The sequence below is a fragment of the Drosophila albomicans genome, chromosome 3, assembly GCF_009650485.2.
Source record: "Drosophila albomicans strain 15112-1751.03 chromosome 3, ASM965048v2, whole genome shotgun sequence".
Classification (NCBI taxonomy): Eukaryota; Metazoa; Arthropoda; class Insecta; order Diptera; family Drosophilidae; genus Drosophila; species Drosophila albomicans.
In genome coordinates this window covers 8726420-8737753 of record NC_047629.2, presented here as the reverse complement: position 1 = coordinate 8737753, position 11334 = coordinate 8726420, and the positions used below count along the sequence as shown (strand labels likewise).

The 11334-nt window shown below is 38.5% G+C and overlaps 3 protein-coding genes and 1 pseudogene across 3 annotated transcripts; 3 read left to right on the top strand and 1 right to left on the bottom strand.

Annotated features, from left to right (window-relative positions):
- Window positions 1-120: 120 nt before the first annotated feature.
- On the bottom strand, window positions 121-2252 carry LOC117567437 (probable cytochrome P450 317a1). Its single transcript, XM_034247446.2, has one exon. It carries the CDS (start codon window positions 1953-1955, stop codon window positions 390-392), a length of 1566 nt encoding a protein of 521 aa, XP_034103337.1. The 5' UTR covers window positions 1956-2252; the 3' UTR covers window positions 121-389.
- A 2001-nt stretch (window positions 2253-4253) lies between these two features.
- Window positions 4254-5966, top strand: LOC117570014 (probable cytochrome P450 6a21; annotated as a pseudogene).
- Window positions 5967-6712: 746 nt separating this feature from the next.
- On the top strand, window positions 6713-8536 carry LOC117570013 (probable cytochrome P450 6a21). The gene is made up of 2 exons (XM_034251429.2): window positions 6713-7872; window positions 7933-8536. Exons 1-2 carry the CDS (start codon window positions 6777-6779, stop codon window positions 8349-8351), a joined length of 1515 nt encoding a protein of 504 aa, XP_034107320.1. The 5' UTR covers window positions 6713-6776; the 3' UTR covers window positions 8352-8536.
- A 1122-nt stretch (window positions 8537-9658) lies between these two features.
- Window positions 9659-11331, top strand: LOC117566349 (probable cytochrome P450 6a21). The gene is made up of 2 exons (XM_034245835.2): window positions 9659-10813; window positions 10879-11331. The coding sequence occupies exons 1-2, from the start codon at window positions 9718-9720 to the stop codon at window positions 11295-11297; spliced, it is 1515 nt and encodes a 504-aa protein (XP_034101726.1). The 5' UTR covers window positions 9659-9717; the 3' UTR covers window positions 11298-11331.
- The last annotated feature ends 3 nt before the right edge of the window (window positions 11332-11334 follow it).

Sequence of the window (11334 nt, the reverse complement as noted above, 5' to 3'; positions counted from 1 at the left end):
TAAAATTTATGTTAAAGCGTTTAAACACAATTGTAAATTAATCTATTTCATGTTATTATAATGGTAAATATTTAAATGTTGTAGTTACATTTATTTGACTCTCACGTTTGATTTTGATAACTTTTTAAATTGTGGATTCGTTTTTATGATTACCAGTTTTATAACTTGAATTCATTTTTAGTTTTTCATTTTGTTATATTTGTACTATTGATTTAAATTTGCTTCTTTATTGCTTTTAAATTTATTGCATATATTTCAAATTAAGCTTTTCTTCTCTTTCTGTGTTTTAATATCTTTAAATTAATTTATTTATTGTTAGGGCCTGTAATACCACTTTGTTCACATTTTAAATTCATTATTCGTAGACTGTAACACAACCGATGATTTGGTTAAAGAGCTCGTTCCTCCAGTCCAGGCTCGACCACGCCCAGAGGCGTCAACTGCAGCGCAATTCCATCGTCAATGTTGACCAGAGGTCGCTTCGAGTTTAAGGTGAACTCAAACTCTAGGATAAGCAGTGAGAGAGCCAAGCGTAGCTGAAGCTGCGCAAATTGCAGTCCAATGCAATTTCGGGCTCCGGCTCCAAAGCCAAACCAAGTGCTCTGCACCTGTAACGAGTCTCGGGGACTGCCCCAACGGTCGGGATTGAAGCGCTCTGGTTCCGGATAATACTCGGGATCGTTGTGTATGGCATGGGTGGGAATAATTAGAAAGAGTTCCTTGACCAGCGTATACTTCAGATGATCTGGCACCGCATAGTTCTCGAGGACACGTCGTTGTATGTACGGTGTAATAGGATGCATTCGCAGGGTTTCGTTTATGACATGACCCATTAGTGTCAGGGATTGAATGCACTCGTAACTGAGATTGTTGTTATGCTTTGCCATCACCTCCTTGAGTTCCTGCCTCACCTGCGACTGCACTTCGGTGTTGACAGCCAACTCGTAGAGCGCATAGGACAATGTGTTGGCTGTCTGCTCATATCCCGCCTTCAGGAAGACAAATGCATGGGCGGCCAGCTCATGCTGCAGATGGGCATTTAACTCCTTGTCTGCCTCGTACTCGTGTGTGGTTAATTCGAGTGCTTTGATGTCCAGCAGCAGTTGCAAATAGTCCTGACAGCGCACACCGGACGCTTCACGTTGTGCCACAATGTCCTCGAGCAGCGTGAGGAAATAAACTTCCGCCTCTTTCGGTGTGAGGCGTAAGCGCAATCGGCGACAGAAATTGGGAAACCGAATCATAATTAGATTGAGCAGATAGCCATGCTTGCGTGTGCTCAACACCAGTTCAGTCATCTCCTCAAATTTCTCCAGTGGATACTTTTTTCGGTGCTCGGCATTCAGACCAAAGACACAGCTGGCCAAGGCTGCGATAACATATCGTCGCATTAGCTTCTGTATATGAAGTGTGGTGTGTTGTTGCTTCATCAGCGTGGTACTGACCACCAAAAGCAGCTGCTCCGCTTCCTCGTATAGACTGCCATAGAGCCAGGCCATGCGATCGCGCTCAAAGCTAGGATCCAGCTTTTGTCGCATCTCCTTCCAGCTGTTGCCTCGCAAGCCATACAGATCACCTGACAACGGATCCGTTTTCTGATTGCAGTAAATGCCGCGATCATTGAAATTCCAGAAATCCTTAACCATGATCTGACGAATTAGCTCCCGATCAAGGATCAAAGCTCGGGGTTGCAACAAGGCGTAGAAGCCACAGAAGGGACCGCTGCCCTTGAACTTGTTGTAGATGGCCGTGTAATGGGCCGATTTCATGGCATCGGTGCTTAAGCTCTGCGTGACTAGTTGCTTCATGATGGGCCACAATTTTTTTGGGCGCTCATGCGGTATGCCGAGATAGCGCCAATAGTCACGCTGATAACGGAGTGCCACAATCAAGAGTAGGAGAAGGCAGAGCACGATAATGCCCAGAATCATGAAAATTATCCACATATTTTGCATTTTGATGGCAGTTACAAATTCGGGCTATAATTATGAAAGCGAATGCGAAAACAACCGACACATGTGTATACTAAGTATGTAAGCGGGTTATTCACAATTTTTTGGCCAGTGAGTGATTCTTACTGCCCGGAAATTATTCGTAGTCACTCACTCACACTCACACTCATACACTTGCACTCGTATTCGTATTTGTAGTCGCACTCGTTAGCAGTGATCTAATGTCGAACCGCGGTCGCGTTCTCAGCGACAAGTTGAATCTGTTACGTTCATTACCAACCCGTGTTGTTCGACTGACTGCAATTGAGAAATACATATTTACGACACGCTCCAAACAGTCGTGTTGCCGCGTCTCGTCGCGTCTCCTCACGTCTCATTGGGAGCTTTTCATATATTGCTGGCTGGAGTGCGCTACACTAAAGTTATTGCTGCTTATGGATTGAGTTGGCTTCAACTGCTAACCGGCTTAAGTGTGGGTGTTCGTCTGAGGCCAGGTTGAATAGTCATAAGTAGTTGAATATCCGTCTGAGTCTCATGTGTAGGATGAATCAACAATGTGAATGCGAATATGAATGCTTGCGAGTATAATCAAAAATAATCCAATTGGAGCGTCTCATTTAAGTTAAACTCATTGTAGGGTATTTTGCTAAGCTTACATAGCCGATCTGTTTATAGTATATAACAAACTCATACAATTTAAAGTTCATTTTCGTTTGTTATCAGCTTTTATTTTCATTAGTTTTTTTTTTGGTAGATAAAAAAACAGTTGAAATTCCTATTTTATTCTCGTTGAGGTGGGGTTATCTCAATAAAGTTGCACTGTGCAAAAAAAATGAGTGTGCTCTATGACTAAATGAATACACACATTTTTAAAGATTATCGAAATTCGCTAACATATTATTTAATTGTTCACCTTTAATATATTAAAACCTAAAATATTCCAAAAATTTCCAATGACAATCCAATTCAACTTATTCTCCAAAGTCCATTTAATCTCGATTCATTTGATAAAATAGTCGGAGCTTTTTCTTACCATGCATTTGTTTTGTATAGCCGCTGAATTTCACGTCTAATTAGCGGTCTAATGCTACAACAACAATAACAACGTCAACAATACAAAACTCACACACAAAAACGTAAAAAAAAACCAAACAAAACACGGTCACATAAATAAACAAAATAAAAGCTGTTAAACTTTTTCTGTACTAAGTGCTTATATTGTTGTTATTGTTACAGCCAATATCCGTGCTCGAAATCTAATCAACTGCCGTATAATGATATCAATAAGAAAGCTTTGGTTGGGTATGGTCGACTCTGGGAAACGTATTAATCACAGTTTTATTGTTGTTTATTCACTTAAAAATGTGTCTCACAATCATAAAATTGCAATTTTTTTTTTTTTTTAATATATTTAACATTTCTTACTTCCACATTCCAAAAATAAATTTATAATTTATAAAAATTTGTAATACCTAAAACTTTATTTTTATTTTTTGTTAGCCTGTGTTGCAAACTTGCCAACCTACGACACTCATTAAATGAAATGGTAATTTAAATTGGTGGATAAAATGGAAAATGTTGACCTTCCGCTATACAACACTACGCTACATAAAATAAGTTTAACTTAGCCCTGGAAAACATTTCCAAAAAGAGCTGCTAAAAAATATTTAAATTTTTTTAAAGTTCTATTTCAACTTTATCTTAATTTTTCATTTTATCATCAAATTTGTTGTTTTAACTCAATCTTATTTTTATATTTTATCAGGAGATTTGTTTACAAAAGAAAAATTTTTTTTATATAACTAATATTCAAAGTTTCCTGATAATTAAGAAAAAAAAACTCTTATTGTTGCGAATACATTTGAGAATTATTTAAAAGTCATTATTTGGATTTGTTTATACGATGCCCTACTTAAATATTAATGCTTTGTCTTTGAAATTCGTCATCAGTTAGTTTTCCTTTTCATAGAGTTCTGTTATGCGCCAGATGACGTTTAGTTGGAAGAATTTTCATTCACTCAATATATTTAAGTAAATTTAGTTATTATCTGATAAAAGTGTATGATAGTATGATAAGAGTAGACATAATCAATTTTTGATTAACAACAATAAAATTAGAAAACTATGTTGTGAAATAAATGCAGCCTCATAGACTTCACCATTTGAATTGTGCGTTGATATATTAGGCAGTGAATGCATACTAATTTTGTCGGACAGTGTAATTTTTATAATCCTCTCAGCTGATCAGCTGTTTATAAAAAACATGTTTGTCATAGTGACTTTGTTTGTGCTTGCTCATGTTTAAAAGAATGAACATTTTGCAGAAAGCTTTCAGTATATTCGTGAATTTCTAAACTTGCTCATGAAACCCGTAGACCAGTAAAAGACAAAGATGGATATTGGAATTATACTTCTGAGTGCAGTCCTCGGACTAATTGCTTATGTGTTCTATTTAATGCGTAGCAGTCTGAAGCATTGGCAAAATCTGGGAATACCATGTGAGGAGCCTCATCTGCTGATGGGAAACTTGGAAGGCGCTCGGGTGAAACGTTCCTTTCCAGAGGTCTGGCTGCGTTATTATGCCAAGTTCAAGGGAACGGGTCCTTTTGCTGGCTTCTACTGGTTCCGAACTCCAGCTGCATTCGTGTTGGAGCCCTTTTTGGCGAAGCATATTTTAATCAAGGATTTCAATAAGTTCACCGATCGAGGATTCTTCCATAACCCTGAGGACGATCCATTGTCGGGGCAGCTTTTCCTTTTGGATGGTCACAAATGGAAATCAATGAGAAATAAGCTCTCATCAACGTTTACGTCTGGTAAAATGAAATTCATGTTTCCCACAGTCGAGAAAGTCGGCGAAGAATTCGTAAAAGTCTTTAACGATACGGTTACAAAGAGTTCAGTAATTGAAGTGAGGGATCTCTTGGCTCGGTTCACAACGGATGTGATTGGAACTTGCGCTTTCGGTATTGAGTGCAGTAGTCTCAAGAACCCGGATACAGAGTTTCGATTGATGGGACGTCGAGTAATAACCGAGCAGCGTCATGGCTTACTGGGAATTATAATAAGGAATTGTTTTCCAAAATTCGCACAACGCATACGCATGAAAATGACTCCAGCAGATATCGAGGAATTCTTTATGCGTATCGTAAAGGAAAATGTTTCGTACAGAGAGAAAAATAATATACGGCGCAATGATTTCATGGATCAGCTGATTGACTTGAAAAACAATCGCTTATTGAAATCTGAGACGGGCGAGAGCATGAATTTGACCATAGAAGAGGTTGCTGCCCAAGCATTTGTCTTCTTTACAGCTGGATTTGAAACGTCTTCAACGACAATGGGATTCGCGTTATATGAACTAGCTCAACGGCAGGACATTTAGGATCGAGTAAGGGAAGAGATTAATGAAGTTCTAGCCAAGCATAATGGAGAGTTAACCTACGAGGCTCTAAAGGAGATGACCTATCTAAATCAGATTATATCGGGTAATGACGAGTCAATGTGCTCTAAGGCGTAAAATTATCAAAATATTATTGTATAATCTCTAGAAACTCTTCGTCTGTGGACTGTTTTGCCTGTGTTGAATCGCGAATGCCTGGAAGACTTTGTTGTACCAGGCTATCCGAATTATGTTATCAAAAAGGGGATGGCAGTTATAATTCCTGCTGGTGCGATCCATCGTGACGAGGCGCTCTATCCCAATCCTAACGAATTTAATCCGGACAACTTCGAACCTGAGCGAGTGAAGAACCGTGACTCTGTGGAGTGGCTGCCATTTGGTGATGGACCTCGCAACTGCATTGGAATGCGATTTGGAGAAATGCAGGCACGCATTGGTCTAGTGAAGCTCCTAACGAAGTTCAGATTCTTGGTATGTGAGCAAACGCCTATCCCCAGTAAATATGATATTAAGAGTTTTCTGGTGTCAAGTGCTTCGGGTATCCATCTAAAGGTGGAGAAAGTGTAAAAGGCTACAAACTTTATTGTAATTATGTATAAAAATAAAAATTACGTAAAAATTTATTTTTCGAGGTATTTTAGAAATTTTTTCGCATTCAATGTAATGAATACCCAACCTAGACCCTAGAAAAGTGAATTGGGCTAGGTCGGGACCGAATACTCTCCGTTCCCTGAACTGAGGATGACTCATAATTTTGTTGCTTTCGAGCATGACAAAACTAAATACTTGTTTTTTGTCCAGTAATGTTTTTCGCTCACACCTGTTACTGCTTTCACACAAATTTCTGACTGATAACAATTTTTTTATATAGCCCACTCGGCTGATTGCAAAATAAACAGGGTGATGGAACTGCGTAAATTTCACTAATTTAGTATATAAAAAGTAAGAAAGTTACAATCGAGTGTGCATCCGCATTTGATACATGTAATGTAAAAGCGGAACAGTGCGGCATTATCGTTAAAATATACCAAATTAATATACCGAAATGAATATTTGGTATATCGATATATGTACTACTATAATGAGTTATAATACGCTTCTACCTTATGAGTAGCGGGTATACAAATAAAATCGAATGTTTTATAAAAACGTTCGAAATTTTCGGTCTTTTTAAAACATTGTTTTATTTAATTCACCCTGTTGCATACTTCATGTTTGTCAGGCGTTGCCAAAATTAGCTTTCTTATCATAAGTGCTTCAATTGCTAATCGTAGAGCTGATATAAACAATGTTTGTCATTTTGGCGACAAGCAAGAACGAGTAATCTGCCTTTAAAACAGCTACAATTTGGTGCAAATTCTCAGTAGCTTGCGGAGCTCGGAGAATTACAGTCAGAGCTCAGTGTTTCTTTTGGAGTGACCATGGGAGTGGGTTTGGTGCTACTCACAGCCCTGCTGGGGCTGCTTGGGTACGTCTTTCACAGCATGCGGAACAGGATGCAGTACTGGCAGAAGCTGGGAATACCATGCGGAGAGCCTCATCTTCTATTGGGCAACATGAAAGAAGCTCGTACTACACTTCCCGTCAACGAAGTTTTCTTGAAGTATTACAACAAATTCCGGGGCATGGGACCATTTGTTGGCTTCTATTTTTTCAGTCGTCCGGCAGTGTTGATAATGGAGCCATTTTTAGTGAAGCAAATATTGATTAAAGAATTCAACAACTTCACGGATCGCGGCTTCTTTAACAACCCTGAGGATGATCCCCTTTCTGGTCGTTTGGTGCTACTCGACGGACACAAGTGGAGGAGCATGAGGCATAAACTATCATCGACATTTACCTCTGGCAAAATTAAGTTCATGTTTCCCACAGTTGTCAAAGTGAGTCATGAATTTGTCGATGTTTTCGGTGAAATGACGGCAAAGTCATCGATTGTGGAGGTCAAGGAGTTGCTAGCGCGGTTTACCACAGATGTTATTGGAACTTGTGCCTTTGGCATTGACTGCAGCAGTCTTAAAGATCCCGAGGCTGAGTTTAGGGTTATGGGACGGCGTGCGTTGAGTGAAATGCGACATGGTCGCCTTGGAATGGCATTCCTATCTAGTTATCCTGATTTGGCTCGACGATTGCACATGAAGATGACACCAGATCACATTGAAAAGTTCTTTTTGCGCATTGTGAAGGAGACGGTTACCTTTAGAGAGGAGAACGGCATACGGCGCAATGATTTTATGGATCAGTTGATTGACTTGAAGAACAACAATCTATTAAAGTCAGAGACTGGAGAGAGTATGAATTTAACCATTGAAGAAGTGACTGCTCAGGCATATCTGTTCTTTAATGCTGGCTTCGAAACCTCTTCCACCACAATGGGATTTGCACTGTACGAGTTGGCTCAACATCCTGATATACAACAGCGAATGAGGGATGAAGTGAACAAGGTGTTGTCAGCGAATAATGGAGAGCTAACTTATGAAGCACTAAAGGATATGGTTTACGTAAATCAGGTCATATCAGGTAAATACTTGTTATTTAAAATGACTCTTCTTGCTATTCATTTCGAATATTTTATCATAGAAACTCTTCGTCTTTACACTGTGCTTCCAATACTGAATCGTCAGGCTCTTGAGGACTACGTTGTGCCCGGCTATCCGAAATATGTCATCAAGAAGGGCATGCCGGTGTTAATTCCCGCTGGTGCCATGCATCGTGATGAGAAGTTGTATCCCAATCCAAATACATTTAATCCAGACAACTTCGAACCTGAGCGAGTGAAGAACCGTGACTCTGTGGAGTGGTTGCCATTTGGTGATGGACCCCGCAACTGTATTGGAATGCGATTTGGAGAAATGCAGGCTCGTATTGGCTTAGCAATGCTTGTCAAGAACTTTAAATTCAGCGTGTGTGCTGAGACTCCTATACCGATGAAGTATAATAAGTCCAGCTTCTTGTTAAACAGTGAATCTGGTATCTTCTTGCACGTGGAGCGCATTTAAAGGATGTCTTGTCTTCAAGACTATACTCAATAGCTAAAGTTATTGTTTTATTTAGTTCTGGACAAGTCGTTGCTGCAATGGTTTTGTATTTCTTTAACGAGCTTTTTATCTTATTCTGGTTCAGAAATTTGTTAAATGCAAACAGGATCAATAAAAATTATTATCACATTCTTCAACTAAATTAACTCTGTTATACTTTCGCTTAAAAATCTTTTATAGGTATGATATGAAATTACCACAATAAAGCTGATAGCAAACCACAAAAAATTGTGATTACTGACATTTTAAGACTTATCAATCTGGTTTAGGGCTAATTATATCGTTATACGACAAGTAATTTTTAATTCTGCAATATTAAAGCAACGATCAAAGCTTATCGAAGACAAACATACTATTGTATTGATAATGAATTTTAAAATGTACTTGAATGTTTTCAGAATTTGACAACGACATTGTAAAAGAATTAAGTTAAGTACTTGAGCTTAATTAAAATAATTAATTAAAAATACATTTATATTTAGACAAAAATATTATGTAGGTAAAACTATTGAAAATCTGCAACTATAATAATATAAAATAATAGTTACTTTTAAAAGATACAAATTATTTTGTTGGAGATCTTGACAAAGGCTAATATTTCAAGTACTCGCATGAAAAATGCAGGTAGAAACGGAAATTTCTTTTGATAGTTTGGTATAATTAAAAGTATTTACGCACATAATATGTACATTTGTATTTGTATAACTTGTTATGTTCAAGCTTGAACAGTTTTATATGAATTAAAATAAGAAAGAAGTGCAGATACATATATATAGTACTACACATTCTTAAATTATCTGGTTTCATAAATGAATTTTACTAATTAATCTTTATTTTTTTCAAAACTTAATTCTATACGAGTGTTTTTTTCATCTATAAATTTGTGTTACGAAAATTAAATAAACAACAAAGCTTTTAAAGCGTCATGAAGCTGAATTAGCGCCATCTATTGCTCATAGCAACAATCAAGTTAGAAATTGCATCAGATAGATAGATTTCGCGGAGTTTCTTATTTTTATTTATTATAATGTGAATATTGGACAAAGGGTGTCACATTCGTCAATAACTGTTCAAATTACGTTTGCTTTATTTATACTAAAACTTGTAGATTTACTTCTAAGTAATCGGCATGTTGCGATGTAGAAATAATTATCAGAGTGACATTGCAAGCTTTAACTGCCTTTAAAAATACTGCGCCCATCGGAGAGGCTCTCAGTAGTCAACAGCGGTTCATTGACATCGTACACGGGTCGTTCTGCGTTTTCTTTGCTTGAATTTGTTTGATATATATTATAATAATACAACTAGTTGTCGAAGACCCAATATCATGGGAATCGGAATTTTGTTAATCACAGTGTTGATAGCCCTGCTTGGCTATCTTTTTATAAGACTTCGACGCAGCCAGCAGTACTGGCAAAACCTGGGCATACCATGTGAATCACCACATCCAATATTGGGTAACTTGAAAGGCGTCCACACTACGCGCTCGTTCACTGAGATCTGGCTGGAATATTATTCTAAATTTCGAGGAACAGGACCTTTTGCTGGCTTTTATTGGTTCCTGCGTCCAGCAGTTTTCATATTGGAACCGTTCTTGGTGAAACACATTCTTATTAAGGATTTCAATAAGTTCACGGATCGAGGATTCTTTCACAACCCCGAGGATGATCCATTGTCTGGGCAGCTCTTTCTACTGGATGGCCACAAATGGAAGTCGATGAGAAATAAACTTTCGTCTACATTTACTTCTGGCAAGATTAAACACATGTTTCCCTTGGTCGTGAAAGTTAGTGATGAATTCATTGATGTTTTCGGCGATATGGTTGCGAAATCTGAGGTTGTTGAAGTAAGGGAGCTTTTGGCACGATTCACTACAGATGTTATTGGAACTTGTGCCTTTGGCATTGAGTGCAGCAGTCTCAAGGATCCCGAAGCGGAGTTTCGCGTTATGGGCAGAAAGTCTTTAACAGATTTACGCCATAATATATTGGGCATCATGATGTTAAACAGTTTCCCCAAATTTTCGAGACGTATACATATGAAAATGACTCCCGAACACATTGAGAAATTTTTCTTGCGGATTGTGAAAGAAACAATCGCAATTAGGGAGCAAAACAATATTAGACGCAATGATTTCATGGATCAATTGATTGACCTAAAGAACAATCGTTTAATGAAATCAGAGACTGGGGAGAGTATGAGTTTGACAGTAGAAGAAATTACAGCGCAGGCTTTTGTGTTCTTCAGTGCCGGATTTGAAACGTCGTCGACTACGATGGGATTTGCATTATACGAACTGGCTCAGCGTCAGGACATCCAGGATAGATTGCGTAAGGAGTGCAACGAAGTGCTGGCAAAACATGATGGAGAGTTGACCTATGAGAGTCTGAAGGAAATGGGATACCTCTGTCAGGTTATATCAGGTAAGTTCTACTTGATTGACAAGAAATCGGTTATTTGTTATCAGAATGGCGTTCTTTCGCTTTAGAAACTCTCCGTCTGTGGACTGTGCTTCCTATACTTAACCGCGAATGCCTTGAGGATTTTGTTGTGCCCGGCTATCCGAATTATGTCATCAAGAAGGGCATGCCGGTATTAATTCCCGCTGGTGCCATGCATCGTGATGAGAAGTTGTATCCTAACTCGAATGAGTTCAATCCAGACAACTTCGAACCCGAGCGAGTGAAGAACCGTGACTCTGTGGAGTGGCTGCCATTTGGTGATGGACCTCGCAACTGTATTGGAATGCGATTTGGGGAAATGCAGGCTCGCATTGGACTTTCCAAGCTCATAACAAAGTTTAAATTCTCTGTGTGTGATCAGACAACTATACCCATCAAATATGATGTAAAGAGCTTCCTAATTTCAAGTGCTTCGGGCATCTATTTGAAAGTGGAGAGAATTTAATAAATGTGCTTACGAAGTGTATAAATGTGAATATAAT